General features: G+C 42.9%; 1 protein-coding gene across 19 annotated transcripts in view; it reads right to left on the bottom strand.

Annotated features, from left to right (window-relative positions):
• Nucleotides 1–19532, bottom strand: part of KHDRBS2 (KH RNA binding domain containing, signal transduction associated 2) — a 529409-nt gene that overhangs the window by 54914 nt on the left and 454963 nt on the right. For 18 of the 19 annotated variants that reach the window (XR_007244530.1, XR_007244520.1, XR_007244524.1 and 15 more), the window contains one exon: nucleotides 7972–8030. Coding sequence is in view for 2 of the 19 variants with exons in the window: in XM_048496577.1 (XP_048352534.1) it covers nucleotides 7972–8030 (59 nt within the window). In the remaining 17 variants the exon portion in view is untranslated. Of the gene's footprint in view, nucleotides 1–7971; nucleotides 8031–8095; nucleotides 8177–19532 lie in introns of those variants that run through there. The other variant, XM_048496593.1, reaches the window with a different exon arrangement.

Here is a 19532-nt window from a genome sequence, read left to right as displayed (position 1 = left end):
GGTATGTGGTTAAAGGCAAATGATATTAATTTTTACTGTTCACACTTGAGGAAGATTATTTTGGGAGTCCTTATGTTAAGTGTACTTTCATATAATTTGTGATCTTTTTCTTTTCTTTGTTTTTTGTAAGCATTTCAAGTACTAATTAAAAAATTGACATTAAAAAAGGATTACTGCCTGACATGGTTCAAAAACCACACAGTAGATTTGCTAGAAAAATTATCTCATAGTCCAAATATACCAGTTTTAGACCTGGTATTCATGGCGTTTCAGTCAGTTTCACTCTGTAATTTGATCACAACCTGTTGGAATTCTGAGCTACAAAAAGAAGCAGAGCATTGTAACAGGGCTGCTAGAAGCTAGACGAATTTAAGGAATGCTGGAAAGGCCTAAGGATGGGCACAAGTGTAGCTATAAATTAATCAAGAGTTATGGGATTTTGTTTTACAGCCACATGTTTTAAATGCATGAACAGAAATCTTTTATTAATGTGGATACTTCCAATTTGCTGTGTTTTCACTGAATCGATACAGCAACCTGCCATTAAAGGAGGAATAGGAAGTTAATTGCTATTATCACTAGCTGCCAACCTCCTTAGGTTGTGATCAATTGACAGTTACTTATTATTATTTCAGAACTGTTACTTAAAATTCACATTGGCTCTTTGCCATCACACTCTCTGAGCTTTGCTTAAATTTCCTGGAGATGCTGGAAGCATCACTTTATTTCTGCATCATCTGTAACACACATTTTAAAAGATCATGCACTAAGGTAATGGGCAGAAGAGACATATATTTTTCTGTAGATGTAGCATTTGACAGCCAGAATAAAATGTCACCAGCTCCTCTTTCTCTCATTTGGCCAATCTTTTTTTTTTTACAGAGATCTTAATTTATCTTAATCAAGGTTACTGTGAAACCCCTTGAGATGCTGATGCTGAAAGGTCAAGTTCTCACTTTATTCCCAAGTGCACAGATGATCTTACTTAGCCACAATCTTTGCATTGGCTTCCAGTTAGGTTCTAGGCTCAAATTGAGGTTCCTGTTCTGATCCTGATAATTTCATATTGGAACTTATGTCTTGTACAATTCAGATGGGTGGGGGGAGAACTCTGCGTTGGCTGGGGAAGGCATGGTGGAGGCACTGTGCTGTCTTCAATGGAACTCCAAGCAGCACAACAAGCAATGGGGAAAATAAATCCTGCTGCCACCCAGAAAACCCCCATTAAAACAAATCTTATGCCATCTGTTTTTGTGGCTTAATTCAGAGGGCTGCGCTGGGGGTGTTTCTGGAGCAAAAGCTTGATGGAAGCCTACTATTGTTGGCTCCACACCTGGAAATGCCCCTAGCCTGCCCCTAACCATGCTGGTGTTCTCCTTCATGCTAACGCAGCTCTGAGGGCTGAAGCCTCTTCTGGGTTAGGTGCCACAGAGCTCTGTGGTGTCCACCCGCCACACTGTTGGCTGTCTCCGCTGGCATAGGTAACACACTGGTGGGGTGGGCAACCATATTGGCATGGGCCCATGCTACTCCCATAGCCTATTCCACCCCTCATCTGGATTGGGCTGTTAACATATTCTATATGGGTTTGTTTCTAATGACTACTGTGCCGTCCCGCAGTTCCTGCCCCTAGTCTTCTGCAGGTGGCCCTAGTCTTCTGCAGGTGGCCATGTCATGCCTGGCATCACTATCAAGACCAGTTAATGTACTCTTTTTGGTGTTTCCTTTCAAGCAGTTCAGAAACTTCCACTGATCCAAAACATGGCTGCCAAAATGCTAACAAAGGTTTTCTATAATGAGTACACAATGTACATTTTGTATCAAATGCACTTGTTCTTAATCTGTTCCTGAGCCTAATTAAGGTTACCAGCTCTGGTTGGGAAATATCTGAAGATTTTATGGTGCAGCCTGAGGGTTTGGGAAGATTTTATGGTGCAGCCTGAGGGTTTGGGAAGTGGAGGAACATACAGTCCACCTTCCAAAGTGACCATTTTCTCTATGTGAACTGATCTCCAGTCACCACATGGAGGTTGGCAACTCTAGGTCTAGTACAAAGAGCTAGTCTGACCTTTAAAGATTTTTAACATTAATTAATTAATTTAAATGTGTACCTCGCTCAATTCCCAGCCAAAGTTGGGTTCAGGGCAGCTCATAGATATGGTTAAAACTATCCATTAACAATTCATAATAAATAAGTTCTAAAATAATTTCCCAAACCAATTCTAAAATATAGTTTCTACAAAGATGGCAAATAAAATTTGAGCCTAAAACAACTCAACCTCCATCTCGCTGTCTTTGTTTATCAAGGCGGGTAGGGGAGAGAAGAAGGAAAGGGATGGGAGAGGGAGAGGGCAATGCCCTAGATGGAAGTGCAAGATGTCATTTATGGTTCATGGTTTGGGAAGCTGGCTGTATCAGTTGCTCTCTCTCACTGGAGTTCCGGTGAGGAGCCTTGCCACTGCATTCTGGACTAGTTTTAATTTCTGGGCCAATGTTATAGGCAGGCCTGCATAGAGTGAGTTGCAGTAATCTAATCTGGAGGTGACCACTGCATGGATCACTGTTGCTAGGTCTAACTGGGAATGCCAACTGCCTGGCCTGCCAAAACTTTGGCTGTCTGTGTGTCCTGGGCCTCATTGACAAGGAGGACTCCAATGTCACACATAGGCTCTTAACTGACATGGCAGGTATTAAAGCTGCTCTGTCTAAACATAGCAGTTGGAAACCCTCCATTGGCCCACCTTCGGCCTAGCCAAAGGACCTTTGTCTTTGATGGATTTAGTTTCAGCCTGCTCTTTGTCATCCAACCAGTTATGGCCTCCAAAAACTAAGCCTAAACATCTGGAACAGCCTTCCATCAATGGGAAAAGCTGAGTATTATCTGTAAATTGGTGACAACCCAGCCCAGAGCTCTGAACCAGCTGTGGCAGGGGATGCATATAGTTGTTAAATAGCATTGGGGAAAAGATAGACCCCCTGTGGCACTCTACAAACTAGATGTAAATGGTATAGGCCCAAAGTACCTAATGCACTGCCTGCAACTGTCTGTATTTATACTCTGAGATCATCTGAGGAGGCTCAGGTATGAGAAGCCTCACTTTTCGAGAAATGTTTTGTATGGACCCATATGAAGGTCTTTGTAATGGCAGCCCCTAGACTTTAAATCTTCCTCCCCCAGGAGTTATATTTGGCTCCCTTACTCCAGGTCTTCCAATGCAAACTGAAGACTTTTAAATGTTTTTGGGAAGCCTTTTATTTGGAATATTTCCTCTAGTTTTAAATTATGTTTGTATCTTGTGTCTTTTAGTAGGATTAAATGCCCCCCCTCAGAATATAGCATTAATCCAAACTGAGGTCCAATGCTGCTTCCCTTTAAAATTATTTTAATTTGGCCTTGTCGCACATCTAAGATATTGACCTTTACTATGAAATAACTAATGTTTAAATTATTATTATTGAAAATGAAAATAAAACATGTAATTCATTCATAGTTTCCAAGAATAGACATAAAGCACATGCATTCAGGTCACAAATTCTTCTAGACTGATGAAATAATAAAATAGTAGATTCTTCTCATAATGACACAATAGCATATACAAGTAGATTTGTCTCTGTAGAAATTATAACATTACCCACTCTGCAAATATCTGTCAAAGGTAAGATGCCAAAGGATTTACTACATTATGCTTTAGGTAGATACCTTTGGAGAAAGAAGTTTTAATTGGCCTTTAGGGATACTATTAATTCAATCTCCAAAGGAAAGGATCCAATTCTTTAAAAGACTAAGAAAAGCTGTAGAAAGGACAGAAGAGAGGGCAGGAGTGAAAAAGAGGACAAGTGTTCCATAGGGTGTTCAGTAAAACCCAAGATCAAACTAAGCCTTTAGCTCTATCACTAAGAACTGCATTCAATTACTGATTGCACTCATTAAGACAGCAAAGCAGAGAGCAAAGCTCAGGAATAGGAAACATTCTTGGCAGACATCCCAGTATAATTCAGCAGAAATATACATCCTACTTATAAAATAAAGCAGTGCAAGTAAGGGAGCCTCCTATCATTTGTATTCATTTGTACCTTCACTCCCTATCCACCAGTATTTATAATCAGCAAAACATTGAGAATGTGTAAATAGCTGGAATAATCAGCCAACAGTGAAGAATTTGGCACACATACACTCGAGTATAAGATGACTTTTTCAGCACATTTTTAATGCTGAAAAAGCTTCCCCTCGGCTTGAGTATATACGGTAATTCCAAGATGGTGGCCGGAGCTGGGGATGCTGTGGGGATCCGGTATGCATGTTGCTGCTTTTTTTCTAATTCACCATAGAGCTGTAAAAACAAGCTGTAAGGATAGCCTGCATAGCATTACAACTAGGGTGTGTGTGTGTGTGTGTGTGTGTGTGTGTGCGTGCGTGCGTGTGTTAAAAGAAACAGAGGCATTTCTCTCCTAAGGGTTATTGGTGTGTTGCATTCTAGATGAATACAATTCTTCATACAGTAGTTTACTGCCAAATACTGATGTTGCTGAAGACAAAGACTTTCTTTGGAGCAAAGTTTAGGCTGGCATGGCAATTAATCCGAGAATTATTCTACATTTGGAGGAAAACAGTGGTTCATTTGTGTTCCTAGAGTGCTGGAAAGCTGCTCATCCCTAATGCAAACTCTGTTAAGCGACTCTATCTCATCTTGCTCCCAAATCTTCTGTTTTTAGCTGCTACCGAGTCAAGTTCGAAGGCTTATACTTGAGTCAATATGTTTCCCAGTTTTTTGTGGTAAAATTCATGCCTCGGCTTATATTCGGGTTGGCTTATACTCGAGTATATGCGGGTACTCATTGCTGTGAGGGTTCGGCTGGTTAAGATGATCGGACTTTTAAGATAAATAAATAAATAAATAAATAAATAAGCAAGCAAGCTTAACGGTTCCATTATGATCACATAATTAACATGGTAAAGACAGAACAGGTTGCCTTTTGTGAAAATTTCTTCCATGTTTTTGGTGTAAAGGCATCAAAAACATATCTTCTTCAAGCCCCATTTGGAGTCCTAAGCAAACTATGACTTTGGTGCCTCCCCTCCAATTCAGTGGGATTGCATGCTGTGCCTCACAGCAAGAAGACAGGAATAGCTGTGAGCTTAATCTTTCTCTTTCTCTCTCCATCTGTCAAAGGGTTGGGGGCAGGGACTCCTCGATTGCCACTGCCTGCATTGCATAGTTGGAGTTGGAGTCTATGGGGCAGGTGAGGAGTGATAGTGACACCGGCACAATGAGTATGTCCAGGCTTGCTAGCCCTACACTGGTGTTGGGGAATCCTCACCATTGGCTCCCATTACCCTGCTACAACTGCTGCAGCCACTAGGAGGAAATTAAAATTTTAAAAATTGCTGTCAGAAACACCATGATGTCACTTATGGATAAACCCTGGAAGTGACATCAGTCTTCACTAGGAATCACAGGAATCTCTGTGGTTTTACCACAGAGTTTCTGGCAATTCCTCAGGAGCATCACTTCTGGGATTTCCTGGAAGTGACAACATGCCATTGCTGGTGGCACCCTCCCTGTCTCTGCCCCCCCCCCAAGTCTCCCACTGGTTGCCAAGCCATGCCTTGCAAGGACAAGTAGGTGGGCTGCAGGAACCAGGCACGGGATGGGGACCAGGGTTCTTGATGATGCTCCTGCAGTGACTGCTACAGTGAGGACAAAGAAGACTAATTCCCAGCTGTCTCCCACGTAAGGCTGCAGGCAGTAGTGGGATTCAAATAATTTAACAACTGGTTGTTTACAAGCACCATTTTAACAACCGGTTCTTCTGAAGTGGTGCGAACCTGCTGAATCCCACCACTGGCTGCAGGGCAAGCAGCCATTAAGCAGGAGCTCCTGGGAGGCTGGTGACTGTCAGAGTCTACTGCATCTGCTCTTTCCCAGTCCAGTTAGGATTATTATTTCCAAACTGCAGTGGCAGTGTGGGCTTTGCAGAGTTTCCCTCCCTCCTTTTTTGGGAGGTGGGTACTGGGGTGAAGGCTCTTTTTGATGGTTGCTTTTCCTCCTAGTCTGCTTATGCCTGGGACCCTCTGCAAGCCAAGCAGATGATCTACCACTGAGTCTCAGCCCCTCCAACAATGCTGATCTTTGGGAAACAGGGATACATTTTTCAGTGTTTGCAGTAGCAAAAATCTCCAGTTCAAACTCTATAAGGACTCTCATATCTCTAAAACAGCCCCACCATTTGGGGTGTATCTTCTTCTGACCATTTAATGGACTGCAGAAAAATAGGGCTGAAACAAAAAAGTGAAGGTGGCAGGAACCTGGGATGGTAGCAGAAAGAAGAGGGTGTCTCAAGATGGGGAAGATGGAATTAAGAGAGTGGGACTTGAGAGGGAACGGACACTTACCCACACAGCCACTGCCATTATGGTTATACAACCTTCCATATGAGACAACACTAATTATAAGAAAATATACCCCTATTTGTTAGCAGCATTATTTTAAAATATGTCATTAGGAAATCATGATTTTAAGTCAAGCATGTACAGAATGACATTGTGTATTCTCAGTTGCTGAACAAATACAATTATTTTTGAAACTGTCAGCTTGGATAATCGTTGGTGCTTTCCACGCATGCATCTTTTGTCTTTATGTGACTTCCAGTGATTCTTATCTAGTAGTATTTTTTTTGCCCTACTTAAGACATATTATAAACTGGAGTAAATGAAGAGATACATCAGTAGAACTAATCTACATACATTCTGGTGTATTTTTGTGAACTTTCACGTATGAATGAATTGTTTTAAGTATGCAGTGGAAAATCAAACTAGCGTGCAAAGCAAGGGACAGTCAGAAGACTATTAATAGTGGAGGCTTGTAGGACAGATGTCTCCTAAAACCACACTGGCGCAGTTATGAATGTTAAATGTTGCTTTCAATGCAAGGGATATGCATATATTTAACTCCTTTCTACTTTAGTCAATTGTGTTTAGAAGAGCTTAAGATTTAAGTCGGATCATGCCTCTAGTATACAAGCAACATGAGTATTTTTTTTGTAGGTCTAGGATTAAAAAAACTACCTTATTCCCAGCACCAGTACTTTTTAGTGCATTTGTGTGTGATGTATGTGGCTATTCATTGTATTGGAGGACACTGATTTGCTAGTAAACTGAGGGAGCGTGTATCTTCCTTTGAAATGACTGGGGCAGTCAGAAGGCAAGAGATATTAGTCTGCTGACTGGGGCTTTGGTTCAAGATAAAAAACTCCACCTAGTCAAAGAATCAGACTGATGTGTTTGGAGATGGGGCTTTGTCCCTTACTTCTATGTCAGGTGACACCCCCCTTCCAGCAAAATAAAGGAAAATAATGGCTAGACTGGTTTTCCATGGTCGCTTGACAAATTCTATTAGGAAAAAAATGATGAAGTTCTTGAGAGAACTTGAGTCTCAACAATCATTCGGTCTTTTTAACTCTTTCTAGAACAGTTGGGTCTTTTCCAAAATATTGTCATCTTGAATTCCAGGAAAGATTTGATTCACTGGAAGCCATCTAATGTACAATACACTCAATGAAGTATTTCCAACAACATGTTTTAATTGAAGTAGTAAAAAAATAATGTAGCATTATGGGATTTGTGTTTGCTGTTTTACTTGGTATATGAGAGAGCACTGTTGTCACATGAACAATAAAGACTGATAACTGTTGCTATAAAATATGTTTTGGCCCTCATCAGCATTTTCACCACTGCTTTTTAAAAGTTGATTTATTACTGTGATTAATGTCTCTGAAATTCCGATCAAAATGGATCTGTTCGGTTTTCTGGCTTCAATCCCACAAGTCACATTTTACCTCAGAATGACATAAATCAGCTTAGCCTGGCCTCTATAAAAGCCAGAGAGGAAGAGTGTAGAAGTAATTTTGGGTTGTCACTGAATGATTGGTTTTCTGATTTCACACTTTTACCAAAAATAGAACAGACCTTACCGTAGCTGTCATAAGCGTCTTCGCTTGTTCCATGACCATAGTCATAATATTCAGGCAGACTGCAATAGATTCAGACAGCAAGTAGGATTATTGCAAATGGAAAGCTTCAGATCTCTAAATCTAAACAAAATATGAAGATGCAACTTCATACTGCGGCCCCTTTTAAAAAGCTAGAAGTAGCAAGCCATTCAGAGAAAAAAGAAACCTGAAATGAAAAATAAATGAACAACCTCTCAGCATACAATAGATTGCATTGTTCTTCTTCCTCCCTTTAATAAAAGTAACTTTGAACAGCAGTAATCTTTTGAAGGCTTGACTGTGAAAGTACAAAAGGGATATTTTCAATACATATGGCTCTAAAAGGACCAAAGCAATTACTTTTTCACTCTCAATTAACTTAAAGCAAGTGTTTCAATCAGGACTTAGAACAATCCAATCAATATCTCCTGAATAGGACTTTTCAATAAAACAGTGACCTTGTGATTCTTCAAACAAACTGGCAAGATTATTTTTGCCTTGCTGTTCAATGCTTCAGCTGTGCTTCTGGACTATGTTTATGACATCATTGGGAAGACACAGATTGGATTCTAGAATGACAGGGATTCTGAAGTTCATTCAATCTGTATCCCTGTCCTCCAGAAATAACCCGTGGTACTTATGGTGCACAGTTGTAAGCTGTAGTACTACGGACAAAAGTCTGCTCATGACCTGAGTTCGATTTTGATGGAAGTTGGTTTCACGTAGCCAGCTCAAGACTGATTCAACCCTCCACCCTTCTGAGGTTGCTAAATGAGCTTGCAGGGGGTAAGGTGTAGACAACTGGGGAAGGCAATGGTAAACTACCCTGTAAACATAGTCTGCCTAGGGTTGGTAAATGGGAAAAAAATTCGGCCCCAGTTCGGATTTGGGTCCAGTTCGGGTGTATGGGGTCGGATCCCCCCATATCCGAGCCTGCCAGGCTCAGATACACCCGAATTTGCGGTGACATCCGAGATTGTGTTGCTATGTCACTCTATGGGTCAGTAATGACCCAATGCTTGTACAGGTGACGACTACCTTTATCTTTTAAACAATATTTTGCTAACAAAGCACCTCTTATTGTATCTGAAAACTTCTTTACAGGGAAAGAATTAGAGACAAACTACACATTATCTTTTTTCACAGGTTTCAAATGTTTTCCCATGCTCTCCACAGCCACATATCAACTGCAGGGAACGGCTCCTAAAACAAAAACAAGTAAACAAAAACAGTGAATAGGCTTGGAACAAGGCATGGGATTGGCGGAAGGGGAGGAAGAGCTCCTGCCTTCTCTCCCAAGCAATTTTCTTGTGCAACAACTTAGCTGGGGGGGGGGGGATGTCACCTATTTTGCTATTGCATGTGAATATGTGCAGATGGAATGGTAAAATGGTAAAACCACAGCATTGTTTTTGGGCAAGAAAACTGCTTGGGAGAAGGGAAGGCAGGAGCCCTTTCACCTTCCGCAGTACCATTTTGAGCCCATTTGGACTTCTTTTCTAGACAGCTGTGTGCGGCTGTGGCAAACACTTAAAAACACTTGAAAACAAGTATTTAAAGGTAATTATAACTTGGCTCTTAGAATACCATACTATGGCATACCATGTGTCATTGGGAACAGGGATAATTTCAGGGAAATAACTTTCACTGTCCAGCAAGAGGAAGGCGGTAAACAACTATTACTACTACTTTAGGCCAAGAACATCAGAAATCAGTTCCTACATTGGGATTGCTTGTTACATCTTAGGGATGTCACACATTCTTTTCCTAGTAATTCTTCCTTCCATATTATCAGTTTCTAAATTCTGACTCTTTTGCAAACTAGTGGCAATTGCCTACACAATGAAATAATAGCTACATCCAATTACATTTCATTTAGCATACTGGAAACAAATATAACACCTATGCCATTTGAAGTTGGGTACGAAACATACACCACTTAAAATCTTTTCTTTGGTTCTACTGGAGCATCGCCATACAAGGCTAGACAGCACAATCAGCATTGTTTCATGTTCAAGACTTTGTTGCTGTTCTCTGTTTTGGAAAAAAAATATCTGTTTCATTGTGAAAACAAAGATCTGTACAATTGAGTAAGACAAGACAGCTTTGGGAGTAAAGTGTAAATACCATAGGAACAAATCACTGCTTTCTTGTCTTTATGTCATCACATTCCATCCATCTTTGCCTAGGGAATAACCTTTTAATTTGAATTGAATGTCAGAGAGTACTACCATTCAAGAGACCATTCCTGGACCCATGACTGCTATTTAAATATTCTCTAAAACACCCTGCATCAGGAGACACATATATCCAAATCTGGATCACTGAAATGATCTGTAAGCCCTGTTCCTTTCCAGCACATGAATGGTTTCACTATCAACACACGGGGAAAATGATGATTTATATTGTGCAAAATCTTTCAACAAAATTTATTAGGCATAGAATGTAGAAACTAACTTATGAAAATAGAACATGAATCCCTTCTGTTCTTTTGTATTTTTATTTAACTAACAAAAAATGGAGGTGAAGCTGATCGGGAAGCAAAGTATTTGGATGGTTTTGACCTACTGGCCTTAAAAGGGGTTAACCTTTCTTTACCAAACAAACAGTCTGGAGATGTTCTGGGGCTTGGCTTCATCAGTTCATAAACAGATTGGCACGGCTGCCAGAGGTGTCTTCTTTCAATTACATCTGGCTTATAAACTGGCCCATTATGTAGATTCTGCCAGCTTAGCCATGCTGATCCATGCCACTATATGCTCCAGATTGGGCTAGTGTAACATGCTGTACAAAAGGGGCTGTTTTTTTAAGACATCTCAAAGGCTTCATATACAGGGACATAGATACGTAAGACAGCCCCTTTTGAATGCCATGCCTCCCTTCCCCTCGCCCCACAGCTGTGTCTCCACCCTGTTTGGGACAGGGGTGCAGTTGAAGGCCAGTGAGTGGATTTCATCCAGCCCCCAATTTGGCCTTGATTATAGTTATCCTAATGGACTCCTTTTTCAGAGTTCCAGTTGTTAACCACACCAGGTCTTTTCATTGTCCTTGATCTTCCCCAGAAATTGACAATGCAATGCTTTGTTGTGCCAGCTGTCAGTCCTCATTTTAATCACATTTTTTCTGTACTCCATGTCGATGCTTCAGATCAAGAAACGGGCGCTGTCCTTCTCTAAGAGGGGGACGATAGCAAACTTCACCAGTGCGCCTACTTGTCCAAGAAGTGTAGGTTCTGAATTAAATTGGACTGTGGGGAACAAAGAAATGGGCACCATAAAAAGGGCACTTGCAACTTGGTGTCACTGGCTGGAGAGGCCGAGATGTCCTTTTGAGGTATGGACTGATCACAAAAACTTAGCAGCCTTGAAAATGCCCAGGAAACTGATGGCCAAACAATTGCGATGGGTGACATTCTTTGCACAATTCAATTTTACCCTCCACTTTTTCCTGGGAAACAAAACTATCTGGCGGACACACTGTCCTACCTCCCACAGTCGGGGTGGGTGGGGTGGGTCAGAAACCAATCCCCGTGGACAGTCTTCACACCATCACAATTAGGGCTGGCCATAACTACATGCATCCAATCCTGCACCAAAGGTGAGGTGCCAACCCCCACCAGTTTCCCTCCATCTCCCGATAAAAACCTTCTCAAGGCGGGAGAACTCCAGCCGGATCTGGGAGGGAGGGAAGTGTTCATTAAGAAAAGTGAGTTATGATGGAAGGACGATAAGCTGTATGTTGCCCTGCACTTTCAAGCAGACATCATGAAAGGGGGACATGACACGAAGTCAGCAGGGCATTTTGGCTTTGTCAAAACCCTTCACCTCCTCCACTGGCAGTTCTGGTGGTGCACAATCTGTAAAGATGTGGAGGCATATGCCAGGGGGTGCCTTACATTTGAGATGACTAAGAGATGCACAAGCAAGCCACAGGGGCTTCTACAACCCCTCTCCACCCCTGGGGTGCCTTGGAAAATAATTTCTATGGACATCATCACAGATCTGCCATCCAGCAAAGGAAAATCTGTTATTTGGGTGGTGGTGGGTTTGTTCTCGAAACAAGCCCACTTTGTTCCCTGTTCAAGCCTCCCATAGGCTTGAACGGTAGCTTCTGGCAGTAGTTCCTGAAACTATTGGGGGTGAAAAGGACTGTCACCAGTGTATCATGTGGCAACAGATGGACAGAGCAAAGGCACAAACACTACCCTGGAACATTACTTAATTTTTACATTATCACTAGGACAATTGGGTGGAACTGTTACCATTTGCCGAATTTATTTAAAACAGTGATGGCGAACCTTTTCGAGACAGAGTGCCCAAATTGCAACCCAAAACCCACTTATTTATCGCAAAGTGCCAACACGGCAATTTAACCTGAATACTGAGGTTTTAGGTTAGAAAAAACCATTGTCTCCGAGGCATGCGTTACTCAGGAGTAAGCTTGGTGGTAGTTGGCGGCTTTGCTTTGAAGCAACTGTGCAACTCTTCCAACGGGTGAATCACGACCCTAGGAGGGTTTGCTCAGAAACAAGACCCATCGCCAGCAACCGAGCTTACTCCCAGGTAAAGATCATGCTTTAGTTCTTCGCATGAAAATCAGTGGGGTTTAACAGTGCTTAACAGGGTTATCTACATTGCTTCCCCAAAACTAGGTCTTAGGTTTAATAATCAAGCCCCGCGGCCCAGGCCAGCCTACATGTGTGTATGGGGGGGCACTCTGTTTGTGTGTGCCAACAGAGAGGGCTCTGAGTGCCACCTCTGGCACCCATGCCATAGGTTCGCCACCACTGGCTTATAACAATGCTGTGCACAGTAGAACGAGCAAAAGTCACTTCAAAACGGTGTATGGACAGGCAGCCAAGCTTTTCCCCTTCTTGGGCCAGGTATTGGGTGAAGTAGGGGATTTCCATGATTGGGTGACAAGAATTATATTGTTAAGGTAAAATCGAAATATTGTGTAACAACTTAGAGATTGGTAGGAATAAAATGTATGCTCTCTTCTCTTCTTTTTATACTACCCAACCATATGATAATGAGAAGTGTTTAATACTGTATCTTTTTTCTGTATATGTTTATGTTCATCTAATATACATATATATACCTGGGCCAGGTATTGGGTGAAGCAGGGGATTTGCAGGATTGGGTGACAAAAATCCGGGAATCCTGGGGCCCCATACAGGAAGCCTTGCAACAGGAGAAAAAGGCACAAAAGCCTCAGGCAGATAAACAATGGAAGGATGTGACTCTGGGTGTGGAGGATTAGGTGTATTTGGCAATGAAGAACTTGTGGGTGGGTGTGCAAGGGTGCAAGAAACTGGGGCACAAGTTTGTGGGGCCATTCAGAATTGTGTGTAAAATCCATGCTGTGACAATGGAGTTGGAATTGCCAAAGAATTTGCAAAAAACACACACTGTGTTTCATTGCAGCTTGCTGAAGAAAGTGTGCCCACCAGATGTGTGGCACCTGCAGCGCGAACCTCCCCCCCCTCTGAGTGGGAGGTGAGATTCACCAAGGGCAATCGTGGATTTGTGGGTCCACCGAAAACATCTACAATTTCTCGTAGCCTGGACCAATCTCCCGGCGGCGCACTGAATGGGTGGACACCAACCATGTTTGGCTGCCTAGGCTTGTTTGAATGTTTCCATCATGCCTAGGAGGTCCTAGAGGGAGCAGAATGCCAGGAAGGGTGTTCTGTTATGTTAATGGGCCTCCTGGTTCTATCCTACTTTTGATTTCCCACATTATTTTGATTTGCAACTTGTAACAAAGTGTACCCAAGTGATGGTCCTTGGCGCTATCTCTTTATGTCGGCCTTGAGACATAATGACTGAAAAATTCCTGTCTTGTTTTAATTTGCCTTTGATGTGGGGTGTGAAAGGGGGGAGGGGGAAAGCTTGGGAATAAAAGATTCTTTAGAACTGGCTTATTTGGCCATACCGTTGTCTGTCAATAAAGACTACTGATTTGAAAATTAGAGTTTTACATTGATCTGCAGATCTGGGGCTTTACATTATCACCTTAACATTTTTTGGATTCTGGCCCTGATCATATCTGCTCTAATGGCTTGTTCTTGTGCGACTAAAATCAGTGATTCCGAGTTTTGCAGAGTTCCAGTTGTTAACCACAGCCAGGTCTTCTCGTTGTCCACCTTGTCCTTGATCTTCTCCAAAAATTGGCTGTGAAGTGCTTTGTTGTGGCAGCTTTCAGTCCTCATTAATTATGGCGTAATTATGGCGATTTTACGGTGTTATAACAGCATTATTATGGCTTTATTACGACAATATGACATGGGGGAAAGGGGTAAAAGGCCGTCAACCATGTTAGGGGACTCTGGCCGCACTGATAGATGGGGAGGGGCTGACGGTGTTGCAGGAGCAGCCCTCAGCTGGGGTGGGAGGGTGTCTGTCGGGTGGGGTCAGCAGCCGCTTTATAACAGCCACTGCCGGCGTTATTACGGCGTTATTGCAAGGTTATTATGGCATTATAACTGGGTCATTACAGCGTTATTACGGCGTTATAACGTGGGGAAAAGGGGTAAAAGGCTGTCATCATTGTTGGGGGGACTCTGCCTGCCCTGATAGATGGGGAGGGGCTGATGATGCTGCAGGAGCAGCCCTCAGCTGGGGTGGGAGGGAGGCAGCCAGGTGGGGTCAGCAGCCACGTTATAACCACCAATGGCAGTGTTATTATGGTGTTATTATGGAGTTATAGAGTGAGGGAAAGGGGTGAAAGGCTGTCATCATCGCTGGGGGGACTCTGGCCACTCTGATAGATGGGGAGGGGCTGACAGTGGTGCAGGAGCAGTCCTCAGCTGGGGTGGGAGGGAGGCAGCTGGGTGGGGTCAGCAGCCGCATTATAATGGAGCAGCAGTGGGGTAGGAGGTTAAGAGCTCGTGTATCTAATCTGGAGGAACCGGGTTTGATTCCCAGCTCTGCTGCCTGAGCTGTGCAGGCTTATCTGGGGAATTCAGATTAGCCTGTACACTCCCACACACGCCAGCTGGGTGACCTTGGGCTAGTCACAGCTTCTCAGAGCTCTCTCAGCCCCACCTACCTCACAGGGTGTTTGTTGTGAGGGGGGAAGGGCAAGGAGATTGTAAGCCCCTTTGAGTCTCCTACAGGAGAGAAAGGGGGAATATAAATCCAAACTCCTCCTCCTCTTCTTCCTCTTCCTCTAACTCTGTCAATGGCCATTATAACGTGGTTGCTGACCCCACCCGGCTGCCTCCCTGCCACCCCAAATGAGGGCTGCTCCTGCAGAACTGTCAGCCCTTCCCCATCTGTTAGGGTAGCCAGAGTCCCCCCCAACAACGATGACTGCCTTTTACCACCTTCCCCCATGTATTAACGCCGTTATAACGCTGTTATAACGCCATAATAATGCCGTTATCACACCATTATCACACCATTATCACACCATTATAGCTTCCAATGATGATAACGACCCATCTATTAGGGTAGCCAGCGTACCCCCCAACAATGATGACTGCCTTTTACCCCTTTCCCCCACGTTATAACGCAGTAATAATAACGGCTGGCAAAGGCCGTTATGATGCGGCTGCTGACCCCACCTGGTCGCCTCCCTCCCACCTCAGCTGAGGGCTGCTCCCCGTCTATCAGGGCCGCCAGAGTCCTCCCAATGAAGATGATGACCTTTTCCACTTTTCCCCATGTAATAACGCCATAATAACACCATAATAATGCTGCAATAATGCTGTTATAACGCAGCTGCTGACCCCACTCGGCTGCCTCCCTCCCACCCCAGCTGAGGGTTGCTCCTGCAGAACCGTCATCCCCTCCCCACCTATTAGGCTGGCCAGAGTCCTCCCAATGAAGATGATTGCCTTTTACCACTTTCCCCCACTTATAACGCCGTAATAACGCCGTTATAATGCCGGTATAACACCGCTATAAGAACGCCGCTAGAACGCCATTATAACACCGTTATAATGCCGTTATAAGGCCACAATAATGCCGTAATAACGCCGTTGAAATGCCATAGTAATGCCATAGTAACGCTGGCAATGGCCATTATGACGCGACTGCTGACCCCACCCGGCTGCCTACCTCCCACCCCAGCTGAGGGTGCTCCTGCAGCAACATCAGCCCCATCCCCATCTATCAGGGCTGCCAGAGTCCACTCAAGGACGATGATGGCCTTTTACCCCTTTTCCCCACATTATAACGCCGTAATAATGCCGTAATAAACGCCCGTATAACGACATTATAACGGGTTAGGGTTAGGAAAATAAGTATTTTATTGGGATTAGGGTTAGGGCTAGGGTTAGGCCGTAATAATGCTACAATAATGCCATAATAACTCTGTAATAACTCTGGCAATGGCCTTTATAACGCTTCTGCTGACCCCACCCAGTTGCCTCCCTCCCACCCTAGCTGAGGGCTGCTCCTGCAGCAACGTCAGCCCCTCCCCATCTATCAGGGTGGCCAGAGTTCCCCCCAATGACGATGATGGCCTTCTACCCCTTTCCCCCATGTTATAACGCCGTAATAACACCATAACAAATGCCCTTATAAAGACGTTATAATGGGTTAGGGTTTGGTTTACAAAAATAAGTATTTTATTTAGTTAGGCCATAATAACGCCACAATAAGTTAGGCCATAATAACGCCACAATAATGCTGTATTAACTCTGTAATTAATCAGCAGTGGCGTAGTGGCTAAGAGCAGGTGCACTCTTATCTGGAGGAACCGGAGCATTTGGTTGCATTTGATTAGCTGGCCATCAAGCATTTCTATGCTGTCACTCTCAGTGATCTTGCCCCTCTTTATTACCACAGTGTGCACTTTTCCAGGCCAAATTCCATTGTCTGTGCTGTGCAGAATATTTGGACTGTGTTCACTAGTGACTGGATTTCTGACTGGATTTTTTGGTGGTCTCCAGTACTTCTTCAATTGTTCTGGTGTCTAGTCAGTACTTTCTAATTTGCTCTTTTATCATCCTGCCATATTTGAATCTTTGTTCCTTCATATTTTTTAGGTTACTGGCATCTGATCTTAGTTTTTTGATCTTCTGCTCCAGTCAAATTTTCCACTTGGGTTTTGATGTTTGATTTATCTTGCGTTTAGGTGTTTCAATGCCCAGTTCTCATGTGACCAGTATAGTCATACTGTACACGAACTGATTGGTTTGTTTGATGGAAGTTATTTCTATTGTGATCAGTGCTTTGTTCACATTAATGGGTGCCAGGTCTTTTTTGGGCACCGTTTTCAATGCTGGCAGCCTTTGTCTTTCCTCACTTGATTGCACATACTTGATTATCTTTTCTCTTAGTTCTTTTTGTCTTTCAGTTAGTCCATCAGTTATTTCCACGGGGACCTTCTCTGGTAGTTGCACTATTATTCCCTCTCCTGTACTGGCATTTTCATCTGGCAGTTCTACTATTATATCTCCTGATGTTTCTGGAGTTTGTACTGTTCTTTCTTCTGGTGTTACAGTTGATTTGTTTTTACAATTTTTCTGGATTTCTTCCAATTTTATCTCTGTAAACACTTTATTCCATATGATGAATCACCTCTGATCTGCCAGTCTTTGCTCAGTGATATTCAAATCCGTTGTTCCCACAGTTCATACATTTGATTCAAGCATCCTCTTTTTTCTGGCTCTGAGTTGTAGTAACAGGCCATGATGGCATGATTTTCTTGTGCACTATACTTCTTTCTTTTTGATGGTTGGTCCACTTGTAGTCCACTTGTCAACACATGCCCAGGGACCTCAGCATGCAACGCAGTTCTTGTTAACCTCCATGATGGCTGATGCAGTTTGGAATTATTTTTTATTTGTTTCAGCATATTGTATGGGTTGGGGGTGTCAAGTCCCAGTTCAAAGCAAAAACTCACTTGATGGTTTTAAGGATTTTATTGGATACAAGGGCATGAAAGGCAAAGAGAGTTCTGGCTAGGTCCCGCCAAGACAGTTGATAATATGAAGTAGCACCCCCCCACCCCCACATGAGAACAAGACAGTTAGCAGAGTCCAACTTGAAACACAATCCCAGCCGCTGAGCTTCAAGGTTGGGAAACAGATAAGGCGGCATCTGCAGGCAAAACACCACACTCCAGAAATTCCCCCTCCCGACAGAATGGCATCCTGACAGGTGGACACTCTTAGTCTGGTTTCTCAGTTGAGACCTGCCTGGCTTGGGAGACCCTTCTGGTAGTATACTTCCAGCATAGCTGTCAACATCATAGAAGCACACAAGCCACTTTCCCACAACAAGAAGGTGCCCATGAGGGGTTATTATTATTACTATTACAAATTATTTCCCTCCCTTTACAATAGCATCAGGGCAAGTTACAAGAAAAAGCCTGATACAATTGACGTTCTAAAACTCCCTATCTCTCCTATAAATGAGCTGAATGTATAGGACAGCAAACTCTTTTGAAGGACTTGGCTGTGCTTTTAATTGTGCATTGAAGAATATGTGTGGTTTTCATATGGCAGCAGAATGCTTATGATGTTTTGTGCCCTTGAAGTACCTGCTGCTCTGTTAGCTACCTTGAGTCTGAGGAAATAAGGCAGGATAGAAATATTTTAAATAAACAATATCACCATCAAATCAGGATGTCCTCCTTCGCTCTCCCCAAAAGTCTGAAAAGTCTGAACAAGTTTTAAAAACCAATACCCACCCCACCTCACCAAGTCCATATTGTGGAAATTGTAAAGTACTATTGTTGCATACTTAATACTTTCATGATTCCACAATTCAGAGATTTCATATTATTCCTAATAAAAAAGCCACTGCTTTGCATTTCAGGAATTACTGGGTATCTTTTTTCCATGGTCATATCAGGAGCCACAGAATCTACATTTCTTATAGTTTATTGAGGAAGGAAGTAAGTGTGGCAATACCGTAGCAAAATAATAGTGAGGTAGTCCAAGGGCAAATCCAGATTTTCTGAACCCACAGTGGTATGTACTAATCCCTCTATGAGTTCTCCACCCTGTTACTTATAATAACTGGAATAATATTCCCGTCTACCTTTTTTAAAAAAAATCCTGATTCAAACAAGTCAGCCTGCTAAATGGTTTTCGGTAACAACTATTAAAAGGCCAAGTGATATAGCACTGTTAATAGATCTCAGCAATCAATTATCACATTAACTCAGCATAAACAAAAGCTGAGCTATTTAATTTTAAAGTTCATTTCTACCTGATAACTTAGTAATATAGTGTTCATGTATTCAAGAAACCTGGTTTCCTTGGCAGTTATTAAGTGGAAACAAGGCACTATTTTCTGTGAGTAACATTCATTAGATAGCAAGCACCATAATGTGCAATTTTCTTGAGAACCTGCAGAAGGCATATATTTAGCCCTGTCCAAAGAAAGGGGGCAAAAAGGCTTCAGCAAGTGGGGTGGCCTTGTGTCAGTGCAATTGCCCTTCCTGGGCAAAGGGGAAAGTCACATCGGTGGTTTCCCATCTCTCAGCCCACTGCCACAAAACTCAGATGTCTGAGTTGCGGCAGAGGTGTCCTAGTGTTCCGATTGGACACCAACATGGTGTTACCCAGTTTAACAGTAGAA

Source organism: Sphaerodactylus townsendi, linkage group LG01 (genome assembly GCF_021028975.2).
Source record: "Sphaerodactylus townsendi isolate TG3544 linkage group LG01, MPM_Stown_v2.3, whole genome shotgun sequence".
NCBI lineage: Eukaryota > Metazoa > Chordata > Lepidosauria > Squamata > Sphaerodactylidae > Sphaerodactylus > Sphaerodactylus townsendi.
Note: the sequence above shows the minus strand (reverse complement) of the source record. Positions and strands in the feature narration are given on the sequence as shown.